General features: G+C 41.7%; 1 protein-coding gene across 1 annotated transcript in view; it reads left to right on the top strand.

Annotated features, from left to right (window-relative positions):
- jakmip2 (janus kinase and microtubule interacting protein 2) overlaps positions 1-27,058 on the top strand; it is a 76,150-nt gene that overhangs the window by 40,251 nt on the left and 8,841 nt on the right. The window contains exons 5-21 of the mRNA XM_052103788.1: positions 6,509-6,607; positions 7,959-8,105; positions 8,416-8,556; positions 10,114-10,167; positions 11,091-11,213; positions 11,644-11,772; positions 12,745-12,828; positions 13,011-13,073; positions 13,424-13,522; positions 16,354-16,449; positions 16,530-16,583; positions 16,960-17,025; positions 17,918-17,986; positions 22,013-22,090; positions 23,242-23,445; positions 25,125-25,190; positions 26,067-26,143. Coding sequence (XP_051959748.1) covers positions 6,509-6,607; positions 7,959-8,105; positions 8,416-8,556; positions 10,114-10,167; positions 11,091-11,213; positions 11,644-11,772; positions 12,745-12,828; positions 13,011-13,073; positions 13,424-13,522; positions 16,354-16,449; positions 16,530-16,583; positions 16,960-17,025; positions 17,918-17,986; positions 22,013-22,090; positions 23,242-23,445; positions 25,125-25,190; positions 26,067-26,117 — 1,623 coding nt within the window. The 3' untranslated portion in view covers positions 26,118-26,143. The remainder of the gene's footprint in view (positions 1-6,508; positions 6,608-7,958; positions 8,106-8,415; positions 8,557-10,113; positions 10,168-11,090; positions 11,214-11,643; positions 11,773-12,744; positions 12,829-13,010; positions 13,074-13,423; positions 13,523-16,353; positions 16,450-16,529; positions 16,584-16,959; positions 17,026-17,917; positions 17,987-22,012; positions 22,091-23,241; positions 23,446-25,124; positions 25,191-26,066; positions 26,144-27,058) is intronic.

Genomic DNA, 27,058 nt, shown 5'->3' on the forward strand with positions numbered 1-27,058 from the left:
AAATGACCGACTAGTTCAGTGGAGGGGTGCATTCGTTCAGCGGGTGTGTGACACCACTCAATAGAAAGAGGACAGGAAACAAGTCTTCCTCTCAAGGTAAGCCTTTTAATCTCTTATTCTTGTCGTTTCAATAACACACACACAATATAATTTCAAACGCTGGGTTTGCTTGTCAGCTCTTTTTCTTCCCATGCTCTGTGGCTGCCGGCTTTTTATCCGCTCTCCTCGCTCTACTGCAATTAGAGACAGGTGTTAGACATAATTTAGCTCAGGTGTGAGCGCCCTTACCGCTTTTCTCTCCTGGACGGGCGCTTGACCACGCCCCCGCTGCCACATACCCCCACCGCCCGACTCAGGCCGGGGCGTCATCCGGCCTGCCTACCACTCCCCCATTTCTGGAGAGGAAGTCAGCGGCAGCCATCTGCACCCCCGGTCTGTGGACCACCTTGAACTTAAAAGGCTGCAGGGCCAGATACCAACGGGTGATCCGGGCGTTAGTATCTTTCATGCGGTGGAGCCACTGCAGTGGGGCATGATCCGAGCAGAGGGTGAAGGCCCGCCCCAGCAGGTAATACCGGAGGGTGAGGACCGCCCACTTGATGGCCAAACACTCCTTCTCCACGGTGCTGTACTTAGTCTCCCTCAAAGAGAGCTTCCGGCTAATGTACAGCACTGGGCGCTCCTCCCCCTCCACCACCTGCGAGAGTACGGCCCCCAGCCCTCTGTCTGAAGCGTCCGTCTGCAAAATAAAAGGGAGAGAGAAATCAGGTGCATGAAGAAGCGGCCCCCCACAAAGTGCGGCTTTAAACTGCATAAACGCCTGTTGGCAGTGCTCTGACCATTGGACCGGATCTGGAGCCCCCTTTTTAGTGAGGTCAGTCAGCGGGCTGGTGACGTCTGAATAATTAGGCACGAACCTTCTATAATAGCCAGCCAGCCCCAGGAACTGCCTCACCCCCTTTTTGGTCTTAGGTCTAGGGCAAGTCGCAATCGCCGCGGTTTTATCAATTTGGGGGCGCACCTGGCCATGACCCAAGTGGAACCCCAGATACCGTACCTCCACACGCCCAATCGCACACTTCTTAGGGTTTGCCGTGAGCCCCGCCCGGCGCAGCGATCTCAGGACGGCCCTCAGATGTTGCATGTGCCGCTGCCAATCATTGCTATAAATGATAATATCATCTAAATAGGCAGCGGCGTATGCGGCGTGCGGTCTGAGGATCCGATCCATGAGTCGCTGAAACGTGGCTGGTGCTCCAAACAAACCGAAAGGAAGCGTCACAAATTGGTGTAATCCAAACGGCGTAGTGAAGGCTGTTTTTTCACGGGACATTGGTGTCAAGGGGATCTGCCAATAACCCTTTGTTAAATCCAAGGTCGAATAAAAACGAGCAGTACCTAACCGATCGAGCAGTTCATCAACACGGGGCATTGGGTACGCGTCAGATTTAGACACCGCGTTGACTTTTCTGTAATCCACACAGAATCGAACAAACCCATCACTCTTGGGAACAAGAACAACCGGGCTGGACCAATCACTGTGGGATTCCTTTATTACGCCCATATCAAGCATCGCATCTAATTCTTCCCGTACTATTTTCTTTTTATGTTCGGGTAAGCGATAGGGGCGGCAACGCACCACCGCGCCCGGCTCGGTCTCGATGTGGTGCTGTATGATGTCTGTACGGCCCGGTAGAGGGGAAAACACGTCTGCAAACTCCCTTTGTAACTCGGAAACCTCTGTGAGTTGCCGTGGTGAGAGTTGGTCTCCACAAGTAACCGGAGTGTTAGGATTGTAGTTTTTGTTTACCTCCGGTCCGAGATCCGCCCTCTCCGGAACTACTGTGGCCAGCGTCACAGAGGCCGCCTCCTCCCTCCATAATTTCAGGAGGTTGAGGTGATAAATTTGACGTGCGCCCCCTCTATCGGTACGTTTAACTTCATAATCGAGATCCCCAACTCGTCGTGTGACCTCAAAGGGTCCTTGCCACTTGGCGAGTAATTTAGAGCTCGATGTTGGGAGTAATACGAGTACCTTATCTCCCGGTGCAAATTCCCGTAGCCGAGCACCCCTGTCATACAGCCGGCGTTGGCGTTCTTGAGCTTGGAGCAAATTCTCCTGTGTTAATCGCCCCAATGTGTGGAGTTTTGCTCTAAGATCGAGAACGAACTGAATTTCATTTTTACTATTAGAAGGTCCCTCCTCCCACGCTTTGCGGATGACGTCAAGGACACCGCGGGGGCGTCGCCCGTACAGTAGCTCAAACGGGGAGAACCCTGTGGAGGCTTGTGGGACCTCTCATACTGCAAACAACAGGGGGTCTAGCCACTTATCCCAATTTCTAAGCGTCATCGGGTACGCAATTTACGAATCATGTTCTTGAGCGTTTTATTAAATCGTTCCACTAGGCCATCAGTCTGCGGATGGTAAACGCTAGTGCGAATCGATTTAATGCCCAAGAGCTCGTAAAGTTCGCGAAGTGTTCGTGACATAAAAGTCGTGCCTTGATCGGTGAGGATTTCTTTCGGAATCCCCACCCGGGAGATTATCTTGAAGAGTGCCCCTGCAACACTACGTGCTGAGATGTTGCTCAGAGGCACTGCTTCCGGATATCGCGTTGCGTAATCCACTAGGACTAACAAGAAGCGATGTCCGCGTGCTGACCGTTCTAATGGCCCGACGAGGTCCATCCCAATTCTCTCGAAGGGGACCTCGATTAATGGTAGAGGGCGCAATGGCGCTTTTGGGGTGGCCGGTGGGTTTACCAGCTGACATTCACGGCATGCCGCACACCACCTGCGGACGTCACCGCCAATGCCCGGCCAATAGAAACGGGCTATTAGACGGAGAAGTGTTTTCCGTTCCCCTAGGTGACCGGCCATAGGATTGTAGTGGGCCGCCTGGAAAACCATTTCCCGACGGCTCCGTGGAACCAATAATTGTGTTACTTCCTCCTTTGTTTGAGCGTCCTGCGTCACTCTATATAACCGATCTTTAATCATAGCAAAGTAGGGGTATGCAATGGCGACGCCCCGGCCGGAGCTGTTGACCATCAATCACTCTCACTTGGTCAAGAGCATGTTTAAGGGTTTCGTCCCGTGACTGCTCTAGAGGAAAGTCCCCTTCAGGGAATTCCCTGAGAGGAGGGGCGGCCACCTCGCCCCGTCCCTCATCATTCCGAGCAGCCGAGGACGGCCCCGGCTCCGCCTCCCCTGCCAAAGCATCGCACACCGCACACCTCTTTATGCAGGACCCATCCGCACAAATACCCTCTAATATATCTTTAAAATTCGGCCAATCAGTACCCAAGATTAGTGGATGGGTGAGGCGGGAACTAACCGCTGCCTCCACACTATGTTTTTTCCCCCTAAATTTAATCGCCAAAGTCACCATGGGATATTTGTGAACATCCCCATGCACACACCTCACCCTCACCAGTTTAGATAAACCCAAAGCCCCGGGTTGAACCAAGCGTTGGTGGATGGTGGTCTGATTGCAGCCGGTATCCAGCAAAGCTTGGTAAATACCCCCCCTGATCCTTACCGGAATCCGGTATGCTCCAGCCCGATAGGGGGCAGCCTGCGGGACGTTGGAGACCCGCACCACCGTCCCCACCTCCATCAGCGGACACTGATCCCGGAAGTGGCCCGGGTCTCCGCAAGTCCAACAGGCCGGCCCAGGCGTTGCGGCCGCACTCGTGCTGGCGGGCGCCCCCACCTGAGGAGGAGAGCAGCTGAAAGATGGGGAATGGGAGGGCGCATTCTCCCATGGCCGGGGGACAGGTCTCTGGAACCCTCCACGCCGGCGCGGGGCAGTAACGGGCCCTGGGGAGAGAACAGAAGGAGAAAACACAGGGGAGGGGGCGAGGGCATGGGCAGAAACAAGGGAAGGGGAGAGAGAGAGAGAGAAGAAGAGGGCTCGTCCGCCCTCGGGATCGCCGCCAAGTGGTCCTCCGCTAGCCGAACAGCTTCCTCCAGCGACGCCGGGCGATGGCACTGGACCCACCCCGCCGTCTTCCGAGGCAGCCGTTGAACGAACTGTTCCAGTACCACCTGGTCGATTACCCCCTCGACGTCGTGGTCCCCCGCGAGCAGCCAGCGCCGACAGGCGTCCCGGAGCCGTTGGGCAAACGCGAACGGGCGATCGGACTTCTCCAACTTCATGCTCCGGAAGAGCTGGCGATTCTCTTCCGGGCTCCGACCGACCCGCTGCAGAATGGCCCTCTTCAGGTCAGTGTAAGCCAGGAGATTCGTCGCCGGCAGTTGTTGTGCCGCGAGTTGAGCTTCCCCGGACAGGAGAGGACCTAGACGGGCTGCCCACTGTTCGGGCGGCCAGCCCCAGATTTCGGCCGTTCGCTCAAATAAGTCGAGGAAGGCCTCAGGATCATCTGCTGCCCCCATCTTCTGTAACGTGGGCGGGGGTAGCGTAGCGCGGCTGTCCGGGGTCGCGGCTGTGGCCGGCTCCGTCTCCTGGCTGAGGAGGCTCCGGATGGCGAGCCGGTCCTCTGCCTGAGCCCGCATGATCTCAAAAACCGGCGGTCTTGGTCCTGCCGGAGCTCAACCAGGGCTTGCTGGTGGCCTTGATGCAGCGTCGCGAGGGACTGGAGGACTTCTGCCAGCTGGGAGGACTCTATGGGGCGACTTTGCTCCATAATTATTCCCGGGTTTCGGCACCAGTGTGACACCACTCAATAGAAAGAGGACAGGAAACAAGTCTTCCTCTCAAGGTAAGCCTTTTAATCTCTTATTCTTGTCGTTTCAATAACACACACACACAATATAATTTCAAACGCTGGGTTTGCTTGTCAGCTCTTTTTCTTCCCATGCTCTGTGGCTGCTGGCTTTTTATCCGCTCTCCTCGCTCTACTGCAATTAGAGACAGGTGTTAGACATAATTTAGCTCAGGTGTGAGCGCCCTTACCGCTTTTCTCTCCCGGACGGGCGCTTGACCACGCCCCCGCTGCCACAGGGTGAAACTAATGATATGCTCCTTCACAGCGTGTACTAGAAAGCTTTTGGCTCATGCTATAGTCAGTCTTTACAGGCATGAGATCATTGGCTTCAAAATGGAGAGATGTCAGTGAACGAAAAATATGAATCAGTGTATGGAGGAGAACAAGAACAATTCGTTCACTTAAAAGATTAATTCAAAAAGACAGATTTGTTCACAAAGAAAACATCACTACTGTCAAACATGCGAGCCGATTGGCTTAACATGTGACATGTGAGTGAGCCGATTGGCTAACAGAACAAGCACAAGACAGTCTTAAAGTGTGTGAACTTTTTAAAAATGAGATATTTGAACATATTTGTTGAAAAGGCAAAAAAAATGTTTTACGTCAAATGGAGTAACTATAACAAAACATCAAGACCCAAAAATGTTTGATAATTATTTATGTTTTTAACTTAAAAAAATATATTTGAAAATGATTTTGAAATGACTAAATATGTACACTCTTGTGCATTCAAGATGCAAGAAAAGTATTTTTTTTTTTTTACTTCTTGGTTACACTACTTGCCATTTATTTTAATTATTTACAAAATATTTTTAATAGAAAAAGCTATAAATTATTTTCAAAAATGTATGAAACCAACATTGACACCAATATTACTTCTCTATGAACTTGACATACATGATTTAAATGAGATTTTCTTAAAGAGTTTTCATTTTGATCACATCAAGCAACCTTATTTGTCAATGACCCACTTACATTTTAAGAACCTGTATGTAAATACATCTGTAATTAATCCTAAAGTACCCCTTAACCCCAACCTTACCCTTTTCCAACCTCAGTAGCAGCGAGTGAGTGAGTCTCGTGTGGGTTTTGCAGAACAACACAAGTACTGTACATTGCAATAAAAGAGCTTTTTTCTTTTTTAATGTAAGCACAAAGTAGCCAAAGGCACCTAATATGAAATTTGACCTAAAACCTGTCTTACTATTTGAATAAATATTTGCAAATGACCTGTTATGCATTATATACAGTATTGTAGTATATATGTAGTAATGTTAGTTAATATTCATAATGAAAGCTATTATAAACCGGGTTGGCTATAGGTTGGGGGTCCCTGTTGTAGTGCTAGTATACAAATATTTTGTCCTGCTTTGTGATTTCAGAAAACGTATAATATCTGAATCTAAACGTATGACACATAAAATGTGAACAAATATATGTAAAAATAAGTGAACACATGCTTGATTACATTTTTTGTACTCAAGCAATGTGTAAAATAACCCTTTAAGAATGTATAAATTGTGCATGACCTCCATTGTCCTGTGTAAATATTGGCAGATATTGTAATGCTAGTATTTTAGTTATGATATATTTATTTTGCTACATAAATGTCGAAATTACACAATACTTATACAGTATATCTATTGGTCACTAATAATGTGGTTGAACATTACGAATTGCCCCCAGTGTATAAAGATCAAGTGGTCAACCCAAACACACATAAACTAAAATGATTAATTTATAGATGTATATGGTGTGTGTTTTGTTTACAGGACATGAGAAGAAACCAGAAACGCGTCTCTGAACTCAAAGCCTCCATCCGTAAGCTGGAAGACCGCAACACAATCTTAGTGGATGAAAGAAATGAACTGGTACATTTCTTTCTGCCAGTATTATCAAATATTTTTTAGATTGTCGTTGGACAGAAAAATCACAAACCTATTTAAAATCGGAATGGTTTTTCCTAGACAGCAATGAGATTACATGGAGACTATTGCTTAATTCTCAGATGGTTCTCCTGCGAAAAAGACCCCAGTAATCTCACATGTGTCTCCTCTAGACTTTCAGAAGAGAAAATATCTTAAACTCTCCTCCGATTGAGAAGGGTTTGTCAGTATCCTGCAAGACTACTACAAGGCATGCCCTCTTCAAGTTATGCCCCTTCAAAAAACTGGTGAAATGCTGAGGTTTTGTAACAGTTGGATGTCACATTTACTGTCCCGCAGCAACCCTACTACTACACCTATCTTTACCCCTATACCTAATCCTAACCACAAAGATTATAACTGAACATGCTGTACAATTATTAAACAATTTAAATGTTTTCGAGAATACAATCATACCTCAGTATCACAAGGTGGCGACAGTGAGGAAAAACGTGATGAAAATGAAGAGGAGAACAGTGCTAATCTAATAGGCTAACCGGTTAGCTTGTAAGCTAACTGGAGAAAGTAGAACAGTGAAATGTTTAACAATTTATTTTTCTGGTTTAATAATATGATATGTGACATATAATTTCAAGTTAGTCTTTGTCATGTTTACATAGAATCATACAGCAATTACATAGGAGTTTAAAAGATCTTTCGGCCAATCGCTTTATGATGCAATGGGGGCATTACTTGGAGTGGGCGTGTTGTGTAGTGGGTGTTTCTTGTTGTCTTGCGGGATGTAGACAGATACACTTGTTTAGATTTGCCAAGATACCAATGTACATTTCAATATGAACAAACATTTCTAATAACATTCTTTCAAGTACAATATTCTGAGCTAAGTTGACCAATTTTATTTTATAGCTCTTTAGAGCTGTTCAGGTTGTAGTCCAAAAATCCAGAAGAGAACTACCCAGGGGTTCCCTCTGGATTATCCAATGGGGTTTTTATAATAGGGTTTTAGAACTTATGAGTAAAATAAGGTCTGTGGTAAATATTACTTGACGATATGTGGACGTCTTATATAATGATATACCTACACTGGCGGCCAAAAGTTTGGAATAGTGTACAGAATTTGCTGTTTCGGAAGGAAATTGGTACTTTATTTCACCAAAGTGGCATTCAACTGATCACAAGGTATAGTCAGGACATTACTGATGTAAAAAAAACATGAAGATTTCATGCAAAGGTGTGAAAATCTGTAAATTATTCCAGACTTTTGGCCGCCAAGTGTACTTCATTCTTCATAATTCACCCTCAGTTTCTTCTCTCAATCTTTTCACTGTTTTCTCAGTTGAAGCGTGTTCGGGAAGCAGAGAAACAGTGCAAGCCGCTGCTGGAGAGGAACAGATTATTGAGCAAGAAAAATGATGAACTGAGCCAGTCTATTCAGAGAATGGAGGATAAAATCAAATCTTTAACCAAGGAGAACTTGGAGATGGTGGGTTCCTTCACCTTTAATTTCTTTCACTTTAATCCAAGTCTCCAAATCTCAAACGTCTGTTTTACTAACAATTTAACCTGCAAGAGGACCTGCAAACAGGCCCAATGGATCTTCATTTTTTCTCATAGACAGCAATGAGATTATATGGAGAGCCATGCTGACAACTGCCCAAAACCTCTCTAAAACCAGCACACCATCTTAGAATGTTTTAAGATGTTTAGAACCTGAAAGTTGATAAACTTGAATTCACAATTAAATCCAAACAGAATCCTACATCACTTTTGTCATTTTGTTGTTCTATATTCAGAAGGAGAAGATTACGTCTCATCCGCCACTGAAGAAGCTGAAGTCTCTGAATGATCTGGATCAGGCCACTGATGATCAGGAGATTGAGTTCCTCAAGCTGCAGGTTCTGGAGCAGCAGAGTATGATCTATGACCTCACACGAGTGAGTACTTCCTGTCAACATCAGATACAAGTCATTGTATTGAGAGCTAAGCACTGATGTTTGTATATACTGTATCTACAGTTGAAGTCAGAAGTTTACATACACCTTGGCCAAATACATTTAAACTCAGTTTTTCACAATTCCTGATATTTAATAGTAAAAATATTCCCTGTCTTAGGTCAGTTAGGATCACTACTATTATTTTAAGGATGTGAAATGTCAAAATTATAGTAGAGAGAATGATTTATTTCAGCTTTAATTTTTCATCACATTTCCAGTGGGTCAGAAGTTGACATACACTTTGTTAGTATTTGGTAGCATTGCCTTTAAATTGTTTAACTTGGATCAAACGTTTTGGTTGCTGAAATTTCTCCAGACAGAACTGGTGTAACTGACTCAGGTTTGTAGGCCTCCTTGCTCGCACAAGCTTTTCCAGTTCTGCCCACAATACCTCCAATACCTTGACTTTGTTGTTCTTAAGCCATTTTGAAACAACTTTGGCTTGGGGTCATTGTCCATTTGGAACTTCCTGGCTTATGTCTTTAGAATTGCTTCAATATATCCACATCATTTTCCTTCCTCATGATGCCATCTATTTTGTGAAATGCACCAGTCCCTCCTGCAGCAAAAGTACCCCCACACCATGATGCTGACACCCCCATTCTTCATGGTTGGGATGGTGTTCTTCAGCTTGCAAGGCTCCCCCTTTTTCCTCCAAACATAACGATGGTCATTATGGCCAAACAGTTCCATTTTTGTTTTATTAGACCAGAGGACATTTCTCAAAAAAGACAAAGATCTTTGTCCACATGTGCACTTGCAAACTGTAGTCTGGCTTTTTATGGTGGTTTTGGAGCAGTGGCTTCTTCCTTGCTGAGTAGCCTTTCAGGTTATGTTGATGTAGGACTTGTTTTACTGTGGATATAGATACTTGTCTACCTGTTTCCTCCAGCATCTTCACAAGGTCCCTTTCTCCTTCCTGAGTGGTATGATTGCTGCGTGGTCCCATGGTGTTTATACTTGCATATTATTGTTTGTACAGATGAACATGGTACCTTAAGGTGTTTGTAAATTGCTCCCAAGGATGAACCAGACTTGTGGAGGCCCACAATTTGTTTCTGTGGTCTTATCTGATTTCTTTAGATTTTCCCATGATGTCAAGCAATGAGGCACTGAGTTTGAAGGTAGGCCTTCAAATACATCCACAGGTACACCTCCAATTCAGTACACCTCCTATCAGAAGCTAATTGGCTAATTGTCTAAAGGCTTTACATCATTTTCTGGAATTTTCCAAGCTGCTTAAATGCACAGTTAACTTAGTGTATGTAAACTTCTGACCCACTAGAAAATACCCACTTGTGATAAAGTCAGTAAAAGTGAACCAATCTGTCTGTAAACAATTTTTGTAAATTCATGCCCAAATTAGATGCCCTAAACAACTTATATTAAATAATATTAAATCTGTGGATGGGTTAAAAAAAAATGGTTTTAGTGACTTAAACCTAAGTGTATGTAAAATTCTGACTTCAACTGTATCTTTCTCATGCTGTGTTTCAGGATAGAGAAAAACTCTTAAGGAAGAAGAGGCATAAACGAAGCAGACATATAAAGGTGCACTGACTGCAGTTCACCCTGTTTTTTCCAAACCTGTATGACTTTTTTTCTTCTGTAGAAAGCAAAAGTAGAAATTTTGAAGAATCTTCATGAAGCTCTTTTCCATTCAATAACAAAACATTTAAAACAAGAACATTATAAGAAAGATCATAGTTACCACATCTGTCAAGCTCCAAAAATACTTTGTGTGCGGAACAGGTCAAAATTTAAATGGATATTAATTGATAATCTACACCTCCACCAAGACATTATTGACTCTTAACGGTATTTGTTCTCACAATTTTTGCCCATTTCTCACTCAAAACATATCATATGTCATTATCATTAAAGTACTTTAATCTCATAATTCTATGTATTTCTGCCATCATTTTTCCTTTTATTTCATAATGCTACAACTATATTCTCATTATTTTGACTTTATTTTCTGAACATTCAGAACATACATTTTTTTTCACTGAAAAATAGTTATTTTTTATTTTTAGCTTACAAATAGCATGTGGTACCAACCTCAAACCTCCAGGTGCCACTATCATTAAGCATAAAATCTTATGCTGACAAGGTCACAGAATGTGAAGGTCATCAACAACCTGAAATATCTCCCGTTGTCACACTTCATAACGAATACCATATGAAACATATGTAACCTGAGCTGTATTCATTTCATTTTGGGATTTAATATATTAGAAAAATGTCCTACATTATATATTTTTTTCTTGATTTGGATTTGCAAAACATTCTTGTTACTGTATTATACTATAAATATAATTGTATATAAATCATCAGATAAAGTACCACAGATATACTGTCACCTTTTCAGCATAAGATTTTGTGGCTGAGGTTGGTACAACATGGTAATTGTTAGCTTGATTATTGCTAGCAATAATGTTTCAAGATTATTAACCTTGTTGTCATCCATCCAGAGGCACATTGTTGTAGATACATTTTATGGGTATGATGAAGAGTCAATGGATTCAGAGACTTCCTCAGTGGCTTCTATGCGTATGGATCGAACTCCAGCCACACCGGATGAAGATTTAGATGAGGTGAACATTCAGGAACATTTCAAATATATCAAAAAATTTTTTTTAGTGCTGCTAAATTAAGGCGGAAATGCATCATCACAGTCTGTGAAAAGGGTGAAATTGATGAAAAGCATCAAGCAAAAGTCTCATGACCTACACTTTGCAATTCATTGTGCTCTTGGACATGCATTAGAAATAATGAATCAATAAAATGTATACAGGAATATTCCAATAGCTGTGGAGCATGTAAACATCTTTTTCAGAATAAAATATAAACCAGAATATTGTCAGGAAATAATGTGCATGCAATTATGATCTCTTAAATTTCCTTACTCTGTGTATTTGATTTCAGTCTGTCTAGGTGTGTGTGTTTTTTTTTTTTTGTATTGTTAATATTTTTGTTAATGTATCACACTCTTGTCTTTGTTTCTTTGTCGGGTCTAATCTTCAGGGTCTGGCGGCTGAAGAGTCAGAGTTGCGTTTTAAGCAGTTGACGCGAGAATATCAGGCTCTTCAGAGAGCGTACGCTCTGTTACAGGAACAGAAAGGAGGTGGACTGGATGCTGAAATGGAGGCCAAGGTAATTCTAAAATACAGATAAAAGACTGAATCATTGCTGTGATTACCTACGACCGAATCACAGCAGTGCTGATATAGGGCCATATCGCACTCTTGCACGTGTCTTGCTTAAATATATTTATATACAGTATATATTTTTTAGAATAAGGACAAAAACAAAATGGACATATACCAATCATCAAAACATTTAAATACATTCAGAGAGAAAAAAATGACACAAAGAGTGTCATTAACCAAACTTTTAACCAATCCTAGATATATACAATCCCACATACAGAGTCATACAGTATATCATTTCAAAAGATATCATCACATCTTCAAATAATGTCAAGTGAAGTAAACATTGTGTCTTCATCTCATCTTTATTTAACCGATTCATTTCAAAGATCAAAGAGAGATTAGTCATCCATCCAGGGCTAGACATGAACTTTTTGTCTTTTTCTCAAAAAGTGATAAAGTTAACTAGAGACTTTAACAAGAATGACACAAGCTACTGTAAATAGGATGCAGGCCTCATGCTTTAAGGGTGCTTTCACACTAGCACTTTTGGTGCGCACCTGCACATCAAAGTTGGGTTTGTTTGGATGATTTGAACGATGTTTACTAAACTCGGGTGCGCACCTGTGAACCACACCTAAGCAGTTGGTTGAATCTAGCATGTGATTGGCTCTGCACTATCTCTGGAGCATGCATAATGATAAGATATAATGTGGAAAATGAGAGAACTTGGTTGACGTGTGTGCTCAGAGATAGAATAGAGTAGAACGATTCACTCTTTTCTCTTCTCACGTAATAGATCAATATTCCATGTCCACTTAAGTATTTACTTGGTAGGAATCTATGCAATAAGCAGGACAATGTACAGTCAATGGGTCGTTATTGCTAAATAAACCCTGACAGGGTGATCAGGACTTTTGCATATTGCAAAGTTAGATAAGCTACTGTGTAATCATATTTTTTTGTGTGCTTGTAGGCTCAAGAGCAGCTCCATGCAGACACTCAGAGGTATAAGGCCAAAATTGAGGACCTGGAAAAAGAGCTTGCCTTAAAAGGACAGGTAAAAATGGTTCATTAAAATATCATGATACATAATGACTGACAACAACACTGAATAAACTCACTTGAAGTGCAGTAAAACAGTGAGATCTATCTTTTGGAACTGAGTGTTTCTCTGTACTCTCAAATGTATTTTTAATGTGATATGGCGCATTCTGCTGTCATTTCCTGTTTGACTCACAGGACTCTAAATGGGTGGAGGAGAAGCAGCTGTTCCTCAGACGCAATCAAGAGCTGCTGGAGAGGGTGTGTGTAAAGGGAGACTTTCTCAAGACTCTTCAGTATCAGCACACTGTGAACAGGAGATTCTGAGGGTGGAAAAATATCGACTGACAAACTAAATCAGCCCCTCAGAGAATGCTATCTTACGTGTAAAGGTGTAATGACACTGGCTGTGGGTTGGGAGACAGGGTGACATTCACCACTTTCGCACATTCAACCTGTTAAATTGCAGGCGTATTTATGTATGTGTTAAAGTGCCTAATAATATGAGCGGAAGCAATTATTCAACATATACAGTATGCATATGCTGAACATTGTGTTAAGGGATACTGCACTATTCTTAAATGAAGACAATACTGATTTTTTTTTGGCAGGTTGAAAAATTGGAGAATGAGAATGGAAAGCTTCATCAGGAACTTCAGGACTCTAAAGATCAGAATGAACTGCTGGAGTTTCGCATACTTGAGCTGGAGGTTTGATCTACACCCCCCTCTCTCACATTAAACATTTAGGCTTCTTTTTTATCGAAGTAGGGTTTCAAACACAAGGTATAATAGAGGTCACTATTGTCCCAAACATTGCAAATGCACAGTTCTATCCTTCTAATTGGTCATTTGTTCTCATGACAGAAAAGATCTCCCAAACCATCAGACAATGATCCGTATCTTATCCGCAAATTACCATTGTACAAAATACACAAAAATAAGTTATATAATATTTATAAAACCAACATGAACACAAAAGGCCTATTCAGACGGGACTAGTAAAAAGTTAATTGTAACCGTTTAAGGATGGGCCTTACGCACGTGCATCTCTCTCTCTCTCTCTCTCTCTCTCTCTCTCTCTCTCTCTGGCGTCTCAGCTCCCCTTTATTTAGCTCTCCCACTGATCAGATGATTCAGTGCCAGCCATGCAGCCTCTAAGCCGGGCCACGCCCTCCTCCTCATCACACTCCTCTCCCACCCGATTCAGGCCAGGGTGCCACCGGACTGACCATTACCCCAGACACTGCCCATCTGTCTGTTCTGTCAGCCGTTGGTCCACCCCACCCCGATCCTCCCCTTCTTCAGCGTACGACAACGGTTCCTCCGGCTCACTTCAGCTGGCAGTGACTCCTCCATTCCCAGGCAGATGGCCATGGATGCTCCCCTGGCAGATGGCAGCGGCAAGGACTCTGCGACAGCGCATCCCTCCTGGGTTTCGGCACCACTGTAACTGTTTAAGGATGAGCAAGCAGGAGACAGGAACCGGCTGAAAAGTCAACATAAAGATTAATTTAAAACTCAACATAAACAAACACACACATGCACCGTGAACGTGTCTCTCTCTCTCTCTCTCTCTCTCTCTCTCTCAGTCTAACTGGCTTCTCTAGCTCCCTTTATCTCTCTGTCCTCTATCTTATACGCAAATTACCATTGTACAAAATACACAAATAAAAATTCTATATTTATAAAACCAACATGAACACAAAAGCCCTATTCAGACGGGACTAGTAAAAAGTTAATTGTAACAGTTTAAGGATGGGCCTTATGCACGTGCGTCTCTATCTCTCTCTCTCTGGCGTCTCTGGCTCCCCTTTATTTCGCTCTCCCACTGATCAGCTGATTCAGTGCCGGCCGTGCAGCCTCACGGCCCGGCCACGCCCTCCTCCTCATCATATTCGTGTTTCACTGTCAGAGAGCGAGACAAAGAGACCAAAGAGCAGAGGAACAGTTTAAAATAATTTATTAACAATAAATATTCACTTCAACTTTGCTGGCAAAGACTGAGTATCCCTGCAACGGCTGCAGTAGCAGGGAGAAGTTTGTGAATAGTGTGTTCATAGGCGAGTGTGTGCGTCATATTCAGGAGCAGATTCGTAGGAATCCTCCGTTGAGGACTCGTGAGCGCAGAGAACAAGCGTACAGCAAACTGGAAACACTCCCGTCACATGGATTCTTTAGAAAGATTTTTTTGAAACTGATTTTACCATCTCAGACAACCTTATTTGCCAATTACCTTAGTATCTGAATGCTTTGCAATTAACTTAAAATATATTGTTTTTATACTTACCAATGACTACAAGCCAATAGTGTTATATTGTTCTGTATTTTCTGATTTGAATACATCATTTGCTATGCTTCATGGGGAATCATGGTTCATTCCCTCATAAAGAATTTTTAAAGTGATAGTTCACCCAAAAATGGAAATTCTCCCATAATTTACTCACCCTCATGCCATTCCAGATGTGTATGACTTTCTTTCTTCTGCAGAACACAATCCTACTGAAGACTTTTAGAAGAATATTTCAGCTCTGTAGGTCCAATACAATACAAGTGAATGGTGATCTTTAAAGGTCCAAAAATCACATAAAGGCAGCATAAAATTAATCCATTAGACTCCAGTTGTTAAATCAATGTCTTCAGAAGCGATATGATTGGTGTGGGTAAGAAACAGATCTATGTTTAAGTAATGTTTTTACAATAAATCTGCACTTTCATTTTCACATTCTTCTTCTTTCATGTCAATTCGAGAGAACATGCACTTCCGTATTAATTGTCTAAAGGCTTTACATAATTCTCTGGAATTTTCCAAGCTGCTTAAAGGCACAGTTAACTTAGTGTATGCAAACCTTTGACCCACTGGAATTGTGATATAGTCAATTAAAAGTGAAACAATCTGTTTGTAAACAATTACTTTACATGCACAAAGCACAAAGTTGAAGTCCTAAAGGAGTTGCCAAAACTATAGTTTGCTAATATTAAATCTGTGGAGTGGTTAAAAAATTAGTTTTAATGAGTTCAACCTAAGTGTGTGTAAACTTCAACTGTATCATATCACTTCTGAAGATGTGAATTTAACCACTGGAGTCGTTTGGATTACTTTAATGCTGCCAGTATGTACTTTTTGGACCTTCCAATTCTGCCCACCTTTCGCTTGCATTGTATGGACCAACAGAGTTGAGATATTTTTCTAAATATCGTAGTGTTCAGCAGAAGAAAGAAAGTCATTCACATCTGGAATGACATGTATTTTCATTTTTGGGTGAAATTTTCCATAAAAAGTACCTTTTCAAAAGTTTTTGCTTCAAATCAGAGTTTGTGATGTTGTGGTCTCTCATGTTGTGATGCCTATGGAGAAAATGAATGGGACAAATATTTCTAGAACAAAAGCTGCTGAAAAAGTGGGCAGGCAAAGTTATGCTCTATTGATGCAGAAGTATATAAAAGCATCAAAAAGGAAAAGCGAGAGACATGCATTTATGTTTGAACTTAAGCAAAAACAGCACTGAGGTGTGTAATGTGTGTGTCATGTAATCTGATAGGAGCGTGAGAGGAGGTCGCCATTTACCTTACAAATTCACCCTTTCTCTGAGGGAGTGAGTGCACTACAGATCTACTGTATAAAGGAGGGAGTGAAGGTAAATGAACACTGGTCTTACAAAACACTTTCTTTTAGAAAAACTTGTTACCAAGATCTGCTGTGTTCTCCGCTCAACAGGACGTGTGCATACCTGACCTCATCAAACTGTTGGATATACTGGGAGATAACGGGGTACGACACTGACTACATTATTCAAAAATTTATTTTTCATTCCCTCGATTATGATCAGTATTTTGTACAATATAGAGTCAGTTGTAAGTATGCTTGATATATCTGCAACTTTATCAGTATCAGCCATTATTACAGCTGTCAGAAGAAAGATGTAAAAAGTTAATGCCACTCACTCAGCAGCTTTATCTGAAACCCCGTCTTATCAGTGTTGACTTGTTTTTTAGTTAAAGAATATACATTTAAAATATCAATAATCATATTGGTTTTAGGCTATATCGGTGCTATCCACAAATCTTTATGTCAGTGCATCCCTAGTAAAATATACATACATGAAGCTTATACTCACTGAATTTATGTGTTTTATGTTTCTATGCAGAACTTGAGGAATGAAGAGCAGGTGGCCATTATTCAAGCAAGTACTGTCCTGTCTCTGGCTGAGAAGGTATGTTTTCACACTACAGTGACCTCTAAAAATGTATTTAGACACTTAAAGGGATAGTTACCACAAACATGACCTCATCATTTACTCACCCTCATGCCATCCCAGATGTGTGTGACTTTCTTTCTTCTGCTGAACACAAATTAAGATTTTAATAAGTCCATACAATGCAACTGAATAGTGACCAGAATTTTGAAGCTCCAAAGATCACATAAAAGCAGCATAAAGGTAATCCATAAGTCTCCAGCGGTTAAATCCATGTCTTCAGAATTTATGTGATATGTGTTGAGAAACTGATAAATATTTAAGTCCTTTTTATTGTAAATACTCCTCCCTGCCCAATAGGTGGTGATATGCACAAAGAATGCAAATCGCCCCCAAAAAAGACTGTTTTATCCTCCCTTTATGTGCTTTTTGGAGCTTCAAAGTTCAGGTCACTATTCGCTTGTATTGCATGGACCTACAGAACTGAAATACTCTTCTAAAAGTTTGTTTTCAGCATGAGGGTGAGTAAATGATTATTTAAATTTTTGGGTGAACTATCCCTTTAAGGCTAACTTGAAAATGAGTCTGACTGTAATTGCATTAGATAACAATACTTGTGTTATCTGAAGTGATTATGCTAGATCCTTTCCAAAAAAATTATATGACATTTTTTGTGGATATTTTGTGAAATTTTTGTGATATTTTAAATGTAGTGCAAAGAACACATTTTTGGGGCCACTGCATTTTTATATTTAATGTATTCCTGTATTTATTTATATATATGTACACATTTACTGCACACTATTCTGTCTTTAAGTGAATGCCTGTAACTTTGGAATCATGAGTTTTAATAAACACAACACAGAAGTTTCTGATGCCTCAATAATCAGCATGTGTGTGTTTTGTTTAGTGGATTCAGCAGATTGAAGGTACAGAAGCAGCTCTGCATCAGAAGATGATGGACTTGGAGCTGGAGATGGTACAAACCACATAAATAAATTGTTGTCTAAAGTGCATCTGTCTTATAAACATTTAGTTCATCAAATTCATTTCTTTTCTTTTTTTTTTTTTGATTATCATTTTTATAATGTATTTTGTTTATTATATCAATTATAGTTCCGGGACAATGTTTAAACAGTCAATAAATCGATTCATGAAAGACATTTGAAAAGTTACTAATATAAATTATGAAGACCTGGTTAAATATTTCAAGTTCAGTTTTAACTAGATCCCAATAAAATAAAAATAAATAATCTGATTGTTTTGATGAAAATGAATGCCTGGGACATGAAATGGCCCCAAGTTGATGAAACACCCATAAATGAGGAAATTATTTTAGTTGAAGTGTCTTTTATTTAATAGTGTGTTCTGTGAAATGGAAAATGTCAAGTGTCATGTGGAAAGTTAATATGATTGTTCAGATTGTTGTTTATTAAGTTAACATTATTTGACAAGAGCTCCAGAACAATCTTCAGACAGTTTCATTTTTTAACTTCGGTTTATCTTTTGGATTCTTAAGTGATGACTATAATGGATAATTAATACATGTCAATAACTATTATGTGTTATTCTCTATGAAAAATAGGTAGTTGTCAGGTTTTTGTTTGCATCTGTCATCTCTAAAGAAAACGTCTAGGATACTAGTGTAACCCCCGTTCCCTGATGAAGGGAACAAGATGTTGTGTCGATTGTAGTGACACAAGGGACTTCTTTCGGGAGCCTTGGATACCGCTGATTATGAAAAAGGCCAATGTCAAAAAAGTTCGAACAGAATTTGCATGTCCCTCCCCCAGACATACAGGTATAAAAGGCGGGATGTGCCTTTGTTCAGTCAGGTTCTGCACTGAGGAGCCGAGAACAAGGTTCGGCCATTACAGCGGCTTGGTACAGTGTTGTGGCAAGGGGGACACAATGTCTCGTTCTCTCCATCAGGGAATGGGGGTTACACTAGTTATCTAGATGTTCCCCTTCTGTCACTCACTCGACGTTGTGTTGATTGTAGTGACACAAGGGGTCCCTATTCAATAGCGCCACCTACACTGACCGTGTTACGTGATCTGCTGATGCTGGTGAAGCAGGCTGTAGCGCGCCAAAGGCGCATGAGCATCAGATTGCACGTAACCCTCCCCAACGCCCCACTAAGAGATCATATTGTTTTTATTAGGTTCCCAGCATTCGACCAAGGATTCCCTTGAGGGGTGGGAACAAGCGACGTGGTAAGAATGGGAGTAGGCCACGCCAGCCTGGGTCTGATAGGCCAGTGCAATGGCGTCGACTACCCAGTGGTCAAGCCTCTGTTTGGAGACAGCATTCCCTTTCCGCTGTCCGCCAAAACAAACAAAGAGCTGCTCAGAGAGCCTAAAGCTCTGTGTGCAGTCCAAATAGGTACGCAAAGCATGCACGAGACACAGCAATGATAAGGCTGGGTCTGTCTCCTCCCGGGGCAGCGACCAGGGCCAGCTGTGTGCCAGCGCATCTGTCCTGAGGGGACTTGCCTCTGATCTGAGGGAGTACTATAGCGGGCAATGGGAGTTCTCCTAGGAAGCAAACAGGTCTCCATAACGGTCCCAGATCAGCTGAACCACCTGGGGGTGGAGCCTCCACTCTCCGTTGAGCGGAGCCTGTCGTGACAGCAAAGAGATGCTCTGAACCGGGGAGAGCTTGCTCTTTTCCCTGTTGACCTGAAGCCCTAGATGGCTGAGGTGGCTGAGCACCTGGTCCCTGTGGGCACATAGTGCCTCTCGAGAGTGAAATAAGATCAGCCAGTCGTCGAGGTAGTTGAGTATGTGGATGCCCACTTCCCTTAGTGGGGCAAGGGCGGCCTCTGTGACCTTCGTGAAGATGCGAGGGTACAGGGACAGGCCGAAGGGTAGGACCTTGTACTGGTATGCTCGGCCCTCGAACATAAACCGTAGAAAGGGTCGGTGTTGGGGCAGAATGTGTTTTTTCGTGAGCATCTTGAACAGGAGTTTGTGCAGAGCCCTGTTGAGAACTTGCAGTTCCAAGATTGGCCTCAACCCACCTCCTTTTTTGGGTACAATGAAGTAAGGGCTGTAGAAACCCTTCTCCATCTCGGCTGGAGGGACAGACTCTATCGCATCCTTTTGCAAAAGGGTAGAGATTTCCATGGGCAGGGTGCTGGCCTTTTCGCTGTGTACCGAGGTAGAGCGGACGCCGCTGAAACGGGGCAGATGCCTGGCTCGTCAGAATCGTCGTCCTACTGTCGTCCTACTGACCTTAAAGGGGAGTGCGGGATGATTCCGCCAAGTGGTTGCGCTTTGCAGGCACAGGTGCACCGCAACTGCTTTGTCCACCAGGGGGATTGGCGTATATCCGTAGCCCGCACCGCCTTCGAGGGTAGTGAGAGCGGACGAGTAAGGAGGTCGGCTCCGGGCATTAAAAGGTGGCTTCGACCCGAGGAACCAATCGTTTAGCTGTGAGGGTTGAGGGGAGGACAGAGGGTTTGAGACCGGCCCCAAGGCTCACGGCTCACGGCTGCCAGGGCAAGCATATCGGACATCTGGACGTCAGACTCAGACTGGGTGTGCAAGCCCGTAGGCAGCAGCCCAGTCGAGTCCTCCACGTCAGACGTCATCATCCTGCTCTGTGGCCCCAACAGAGACATCAGCCTCACGTCGAGCCCAGACAGAAGCAATCGAGCTTGCTGGGGGCGGGTGGTTCGTGGAGATTTACCCGGCGAAACCATGCCCGCTGAACTCCCCAAATCACCTCCATCGCCAGCCGAGTCATCCCCAATCCTGTGGGAAGAAGGAGCAACACGGGTGGCTAGAGTGGCGTTTCCTTTGAGAAAGGAAAGTCACAACTGTAACGATACCATGGTCAGGTTCTTGCAATGAGTACATGAACCATCCACAAACGCTGCCTGGGTGTGATCGTGACCCAGACACACAAGTCAGCGTATATGGCCGTCAAAAGTGGAGAGATATCTGCCGCATCCAGGAACAACGCAAAGGTGGAAGGGCATCTTGATAAAGACACGTCTTGAGAAAGACGTTCAATGCCAATTTGTAACTCTTTTAGAGAAAAGATTGCTCTTTTAGAGGAGTTGTTTGCTCTTTTAAAAGTCTGTCGAAGCGCCCAGGGGCGTGGACTGCACTGGCGTGCAGAGAAGGGAGAAAGCTGCTGGCAATGCGCCGTAGATCCAACAAGAATGCTCTCTTAGAGGTGAGTGGAAATGAAGTGAGGTTTTTCAGCTCACTGAACACACACAACCGCTTGGCTCCGAAGAAAGAATCTGACTGAACAGAGGCACATCCCGCCTTTTATACCTGTTTGTCCGGGGGCGGGACATGCAAATTCTGTTCGCCAATTTGGCATTGGCTTTTTTCATATTCAGAGGCTCCCGAAGGAAGCCCCTTGTGTCACTACAATCGACACAACGTCGAGTGAGTGTCAGATGGGGAACTCAGATATTTGTCTTTCAAAGATAGAATTAACAGTACTTTTTAGGATAATGCACAATAGTTTGCATTAAATGTAACAAACATTACAAAGCCTGATTACTTTCTCAATGTAATTTTGTATTCTCTGTTTCTTCCACAAGAAATGCATTGAAAGATGGACATATTAAAGGGATAATTCACCCAAAAATGAAAATTCTTTCATCATTTACTCCCCCACATTCCATCCCAGATATGTATGAAGATTTTTTAGAAGAATATTTCAGCTCTGCTGGTCACACTGCAATTTAATTTGAAAGTTCTGGCCACCATTCACTTGAATTGTATGGACCTACAGAGCTGAGATATTCTTCTAAAATTTAGTATTTGTGTTCAGCAGAAGAAAAAAAGTAATACACATCTGGGATGACATGAGTGTGAATAAATGATGAGAGAATTTTCATTTTATGGGGAACTATCCCTTTAATTGAATAAGTCATTTTGTCATACTGTAATCTTTTCCAAAAGCATTTAGGTCTTCAGAACACTAACATGTAAAACAGCCATGAATGTGTTTATAAAAGAAATGACTCTGTGATGTGCAGGACATGTTTTGTAAGCAGAAAGGTTATCTGGAGGAGGAACTGGACTACAGGAAGCAGGCGCTGGACCAGGCCTACATGGTACAAATATTTCTATACATTTGCACAATCCACAGAGTAATTACTTTGATGCTTTCTCTGTTATCTTAAAGATGTTTTTTTCAGTGTATGAATACGGACTGATCTCAAAGTGAAATCAGAAACAGTAGATTGATTTTTCATCAGCTAAAATCATTCTGTGCTTACCCAAAAGTGAAACAGTGCCCCCAGTGGCCAAAGTTGTAAGTGTTGTTGGGCGTATAGGCACGTGTGAGCTCTATTTTCCAGGTGTAATGTCCACAGATTGACAGATCTAAAATTGAGTTGTGAAGCGAGTTGATTTCAGCTGTGCAGGCTGTAATACAGTGAAGAGGAATGCACATTTATAAACTATACCCCTCAACCCAAACCTAAACATCAATGGAGTAAATATTTAATGTTGTTAGAGGGGGAAAATGTATTGTCCAAATCGCACTCGTAACTGATTATGTGAACATGGTTATTTCCTGGTTTCAACGTGGTATCCGAACCCAGGTTTGCCACGCTTCTGAAGCAGAGCGCTTCCAATCGCACCACAGGGGAATGTAAACATACTGGAGCCGATGCAAAAATGAGGAGATGCCGCTTGACAGTAAGACAATGTGTCCGATCCTAGGGTACCAGAACTCTCTGAAACAACATGGCAACTTCCTGTGTCATGTTGATGAATAAGCCATGAATGTCCTCTGGAAGACATAAAGGAATTTCGCTGTGTGAAGCTAAACGTGACCATGTCTTAATACTGTGGCTCTGTTGTGCTATCAAAACAATTGCTCTGTTTGTTTGAACAGCCCGACACAGCAACATTGGCTCAACCAATTGCATGAGTTTGGGGTGGGACTATATTATTTTTCCAACCAATGCCAGATGGGGGGAGTGTTTGCGAAGCTTCAATCATTAACTCTTATTTGCCAGTCTTTGATGCCAGTCATGCAGAAATTACACACTTCACACTTCATTCTGTTATTTGGCCTTTATTTCTTTGTATTTATTTAATTATTTGGGGTAGTTAAAAGTTCTCTTTCTAAAGATGTAGTATTTTATTGATAAAATTTAAGTTTCTATTAGAGTGCCAAGAATAGTTTCTATTTGCAATCATCAAATGGATCAGAATTGAGCTCTGTAATAAAATTGTGTTTATGTGTGTGTAACAGCAAATCCAGGAGTTAGAGGCAACTCTGTACAACGCACTACAGCAGGATAAAGTGATAAAGTACGGAGAACCTCTGGACGAGCTGCAGAAGGACGAGTTACGAACAGCGGTGGACAAACTGCGCAGACAGATGCTGCGGAAGAGCCGAGAGTACGACTGTCATGTGCTACAGGAAAGGATGGAGCTGCTTCATCAGGCTCATCAGGTAAATATACACAAGCAGACTCATATTACATGAGAATAGCATGCTCAGAGACCAGTAATGTGACTACTGGAATACACAGGAAAGTTCTGCTATGCAGGTTTGGGCAATTTGTTGTCTGTAAATTTATGTTCTTAACCATTTAAGGTCTGAAGGTGTTTTTAAAGATCCCCTGTTTCAGTGGCATACCCAAAATTAAAGGCTTATAACTCAATAAAAACAACTGGGTCAAGTGTTTGGTATCATTGTTAAGAGAACTTTTCAAATGATTTAATCAATTTAGATTATGACAAATTCTGAGACTCAGCCTAAAAACTGCTGAAAAAAGAATTGAGCCAAAAGCAAATTCACAAAGCAACTGTAACTGATTTTTTTTTTGTGTGTTAAGATGAAAAAGCATTCAAAAGTTATAGCATTACAAATATAATTTATCCTAGTGTACAAAAACTTCTCCAAGTGTCCAAAAGCCTCTCCAAACAAATAAAACATAATAATTGTACATGAGAACTAATTACACATGCAAACACAACAATGACTAAAGGTTTTCATAGCATGCAGAGATGATTTTAGTTATGAGATTTCATAAAATGGGTTTCATTCTGTGCCATTTGAGTCATTATTGAGTCTGTTTCTGATTATATAATGATGACTATGCATCTGATTACCTTGTATGTGGGCTCGTTTGAAAGATAATCAACTCTACATAATTTTATGAGATTTTTTTATGTTCTGTTTATGCAAGTTATATGCAAAAATGCGGCATATAAGCAACAACTGTTCACATGACATATACTTAGCTATTACTCTGTATATTTTTGTCTGTGAGTGAAACAAATAGGCTGGTTTTATTCTACTCTTTAAGAGCTTACTAACAACATATGACATATAACTATTTGATCAGTTTGTTGTTTTTACTGATTGCAATAGCATGTACAGTGCAAATCTGTTTAATATATTGTCAAAATGGAACACTTCTGATTTGTCTACAAATTTCAAAGCACTTGTTCAGTTTTGGTCATAATGCCTACATGCATTGAAAATTAGAGCTACTACACTTTCAAACGATACCTATTTTGTGTTGGTCAAGACTGCTGTTATTATTTTTTTTATCTTTATGACATCCAGTATCATCTGAAAATTTCACACCCTTAATATTGCGATGCATTTGCAACATTCTTCATTGATAAAATTACCAACAGTGAATATTAATGATAGTATTTTTTTCTGAACAAACTCTTCTATTATGTATTATTAAATATTTATTAACATATTAAAAACCTTATCCAATAATCAACCATATTGACTATGAAACTCATGGAAAAGTCAGTGGAAGTTCATTGGTCAAGTGAGAATTTGAACCCAAAAGACTACATTACCTGTATTTGTTGATTTTGCATGGTATGATGCTGTCCTGTGAGTGACCTGATGTAATACTTGTTATATACAGAAGGGGGCAGCAGATCTTAACAAAATTGCATTTAGTTAGAGGTATACTTGAAGTTAATGATATCATTATTTATGCTTATATATAAGTAGATATATATGGGTTGTGTAAAACAATTCTGACAAAGCATATCTCTCCATAATTATCAAACCACACTGTGCCGAAATCTGAAATTGGCTCACAGTCTGCAATGTGTGTGTTGTGATAGTATCTAAAGCCAGTGTTTGTCTCAATGCAGAGGATCAGAGATCTGGAGGACAAGACTGATATACAGAGGAGACAGATTAAAGATCTAGAAGAGAAGGTAAGATAGATTTAGATCATCTTTAGCTGCTCTGTTTTTGTTACTAGCTTTTAATTCAAATATGTCAGCCTAATTATACTGTGCAAAAGATGTTGTGTTCAAATGGTCATCTCTGCTTGGGTTTTCCTGAAGCACCAAAGTAGAACGTTAATAGCACATAAGTTTAACCTAACCTCTACTACAATGTTTTGTGTTGGGGAGACAAAATCCTGGAAAGTTCTGGCTTTTGTTCAGCATGTTTGGACCGGACAGCTCCCGTAACGATGCTCTTAAAGGGACTGTTCACCCCAAAATTCTTTAGTAATTCTCATCATTTACTCATCCTTATGCCATCACCAACTCAAATTCCTTCTTCTGCAGAACATGATAAGATATGTCTGTTTGACTAAACAATACCAATGGGGTCCAACATTTGGTTTACGTTTAATCCATGTCTTCTGAAACGATCCGATCAGTTTGGGGTGACAAACGGATCAAAATGTAACTCCTATTTATACTATGAATCTTAAAATCTGCTTTTGCTCGACATGTGTGTAGAGTGCAGTACACACGTGTAAGTGATTGTCAAGGATGGAGGTATAGATGATCTTTATGCTGCTTTTATGTCTTTTTTGAGCTGAATGATGTTGGACCCCTTTGACTTGTATTGTATGGACAAATTGAGATGGCATAAGGAAGAGTAAATCATGAGTGATTTATAATGTTTGGGCAAAATATTTATTTAAGTTGTACTTAATAACGGCTGATCTATGTGCTGGTGTCATTGTGTGTTCTGAAACTGATATCCTGTATTATATATATCCTGTAACCTTAATTAATGCATTTCTCTTACCTGTCCCTCCTTTACCTCTTTCTTTCTTTCTTTCTTTCTTTCAGTTTTTATTTCTGTTTTTATTTTTCTCTCTTGCCTTTATTCTTTGGCCTTGATGTCTGTGACATCTTCTGCTGCAGAGGTGAGTTTACCATCTTTTCAGCTTTTCTCTTCGTTCTGTCATCTCACATAGCTGAGTGTTATTAAATTCTTTGAACAAATAATGTCATTTATTCTGAATGCCAAATTGCCAAAGGTATTTTGTGTGTGTGTGAGTGTGTGTGACTGTGTGTGTGTGTGTGTGTGTGTGTGTGTGTTTATCACTTTGTGGGGACCAAATGTCCCCATAAGGATAGTAAAACCCGAAATTTTTGACCTTGTGGGGACATTTTGTCGGTCCCCATGAGGAAAACAGCTTATAAATCATACTAAATTATGTTTTTTGAAAATGTAAAAATGCAGAATGTTTTCTGTGAGGGTTAGGTTTAGGGCTAGGGTTAGGTTTAGGGGATAGAATATAAAGTTTGTACAGTATAAAAACCATTATGTCTATGGAAAGTCCCCATAAAACATGGAAACACAACATGTGTGAGTGAGTGAGTGAGTGTGTGTGTGTGTGTGAGTGAGTGTGTGTGTGTGTGTGTGTGTGTGAGTGAGTGTGTGTGTTTGTGTGTGTGAGTGTGTGTGTATCTGTGTGTGTGTGTGTTTGTGTGTGTGTGTGAGTGTGAGTTTGTGTGTGTGAGTGTGTGTGTGTGTGTGTGAGTGTGAGTTTGTGTGTGAGTGTGTCTGTGAGTGTGTGTGTTTGTGAGTGTGAGTTTGTGTGAGTGAGTGTGTGAGTGTGAGTTTGTGTGTGTGTGTGTGTGTGTGTGTGTGAGAGTGTGAGTGTGTGTTAGGGGTAGGGTTAGGTTTAGGGGATAGAATATAAAGTTTGTACAGTATAAAAACCATTATGTCTATGGAAAGTCCCCATAAAACATGGAAACACTACATGTGTGAGTGTGTGTGTGTGTGTGTGTGTGTGTGGGTGTGTATGTGTGTGCGTGATTTTGTGATTTAC

The sequence above is a fragment of the Xyrauchen texanus genome, chromosome 34 (assembly GCF_025860055.1).
Source record: "Xyrauchen texanus isolate HMW12.3.18 chromosome 34, RBS_HiC_50CHRs, whole genome shotgun sequence".
NCBI lineage: Eukaryota > Metazoa > Chordata > Actinopteri > Cypriniformes > Catostomidae > Xyrauchen > Xyrauchen texanus.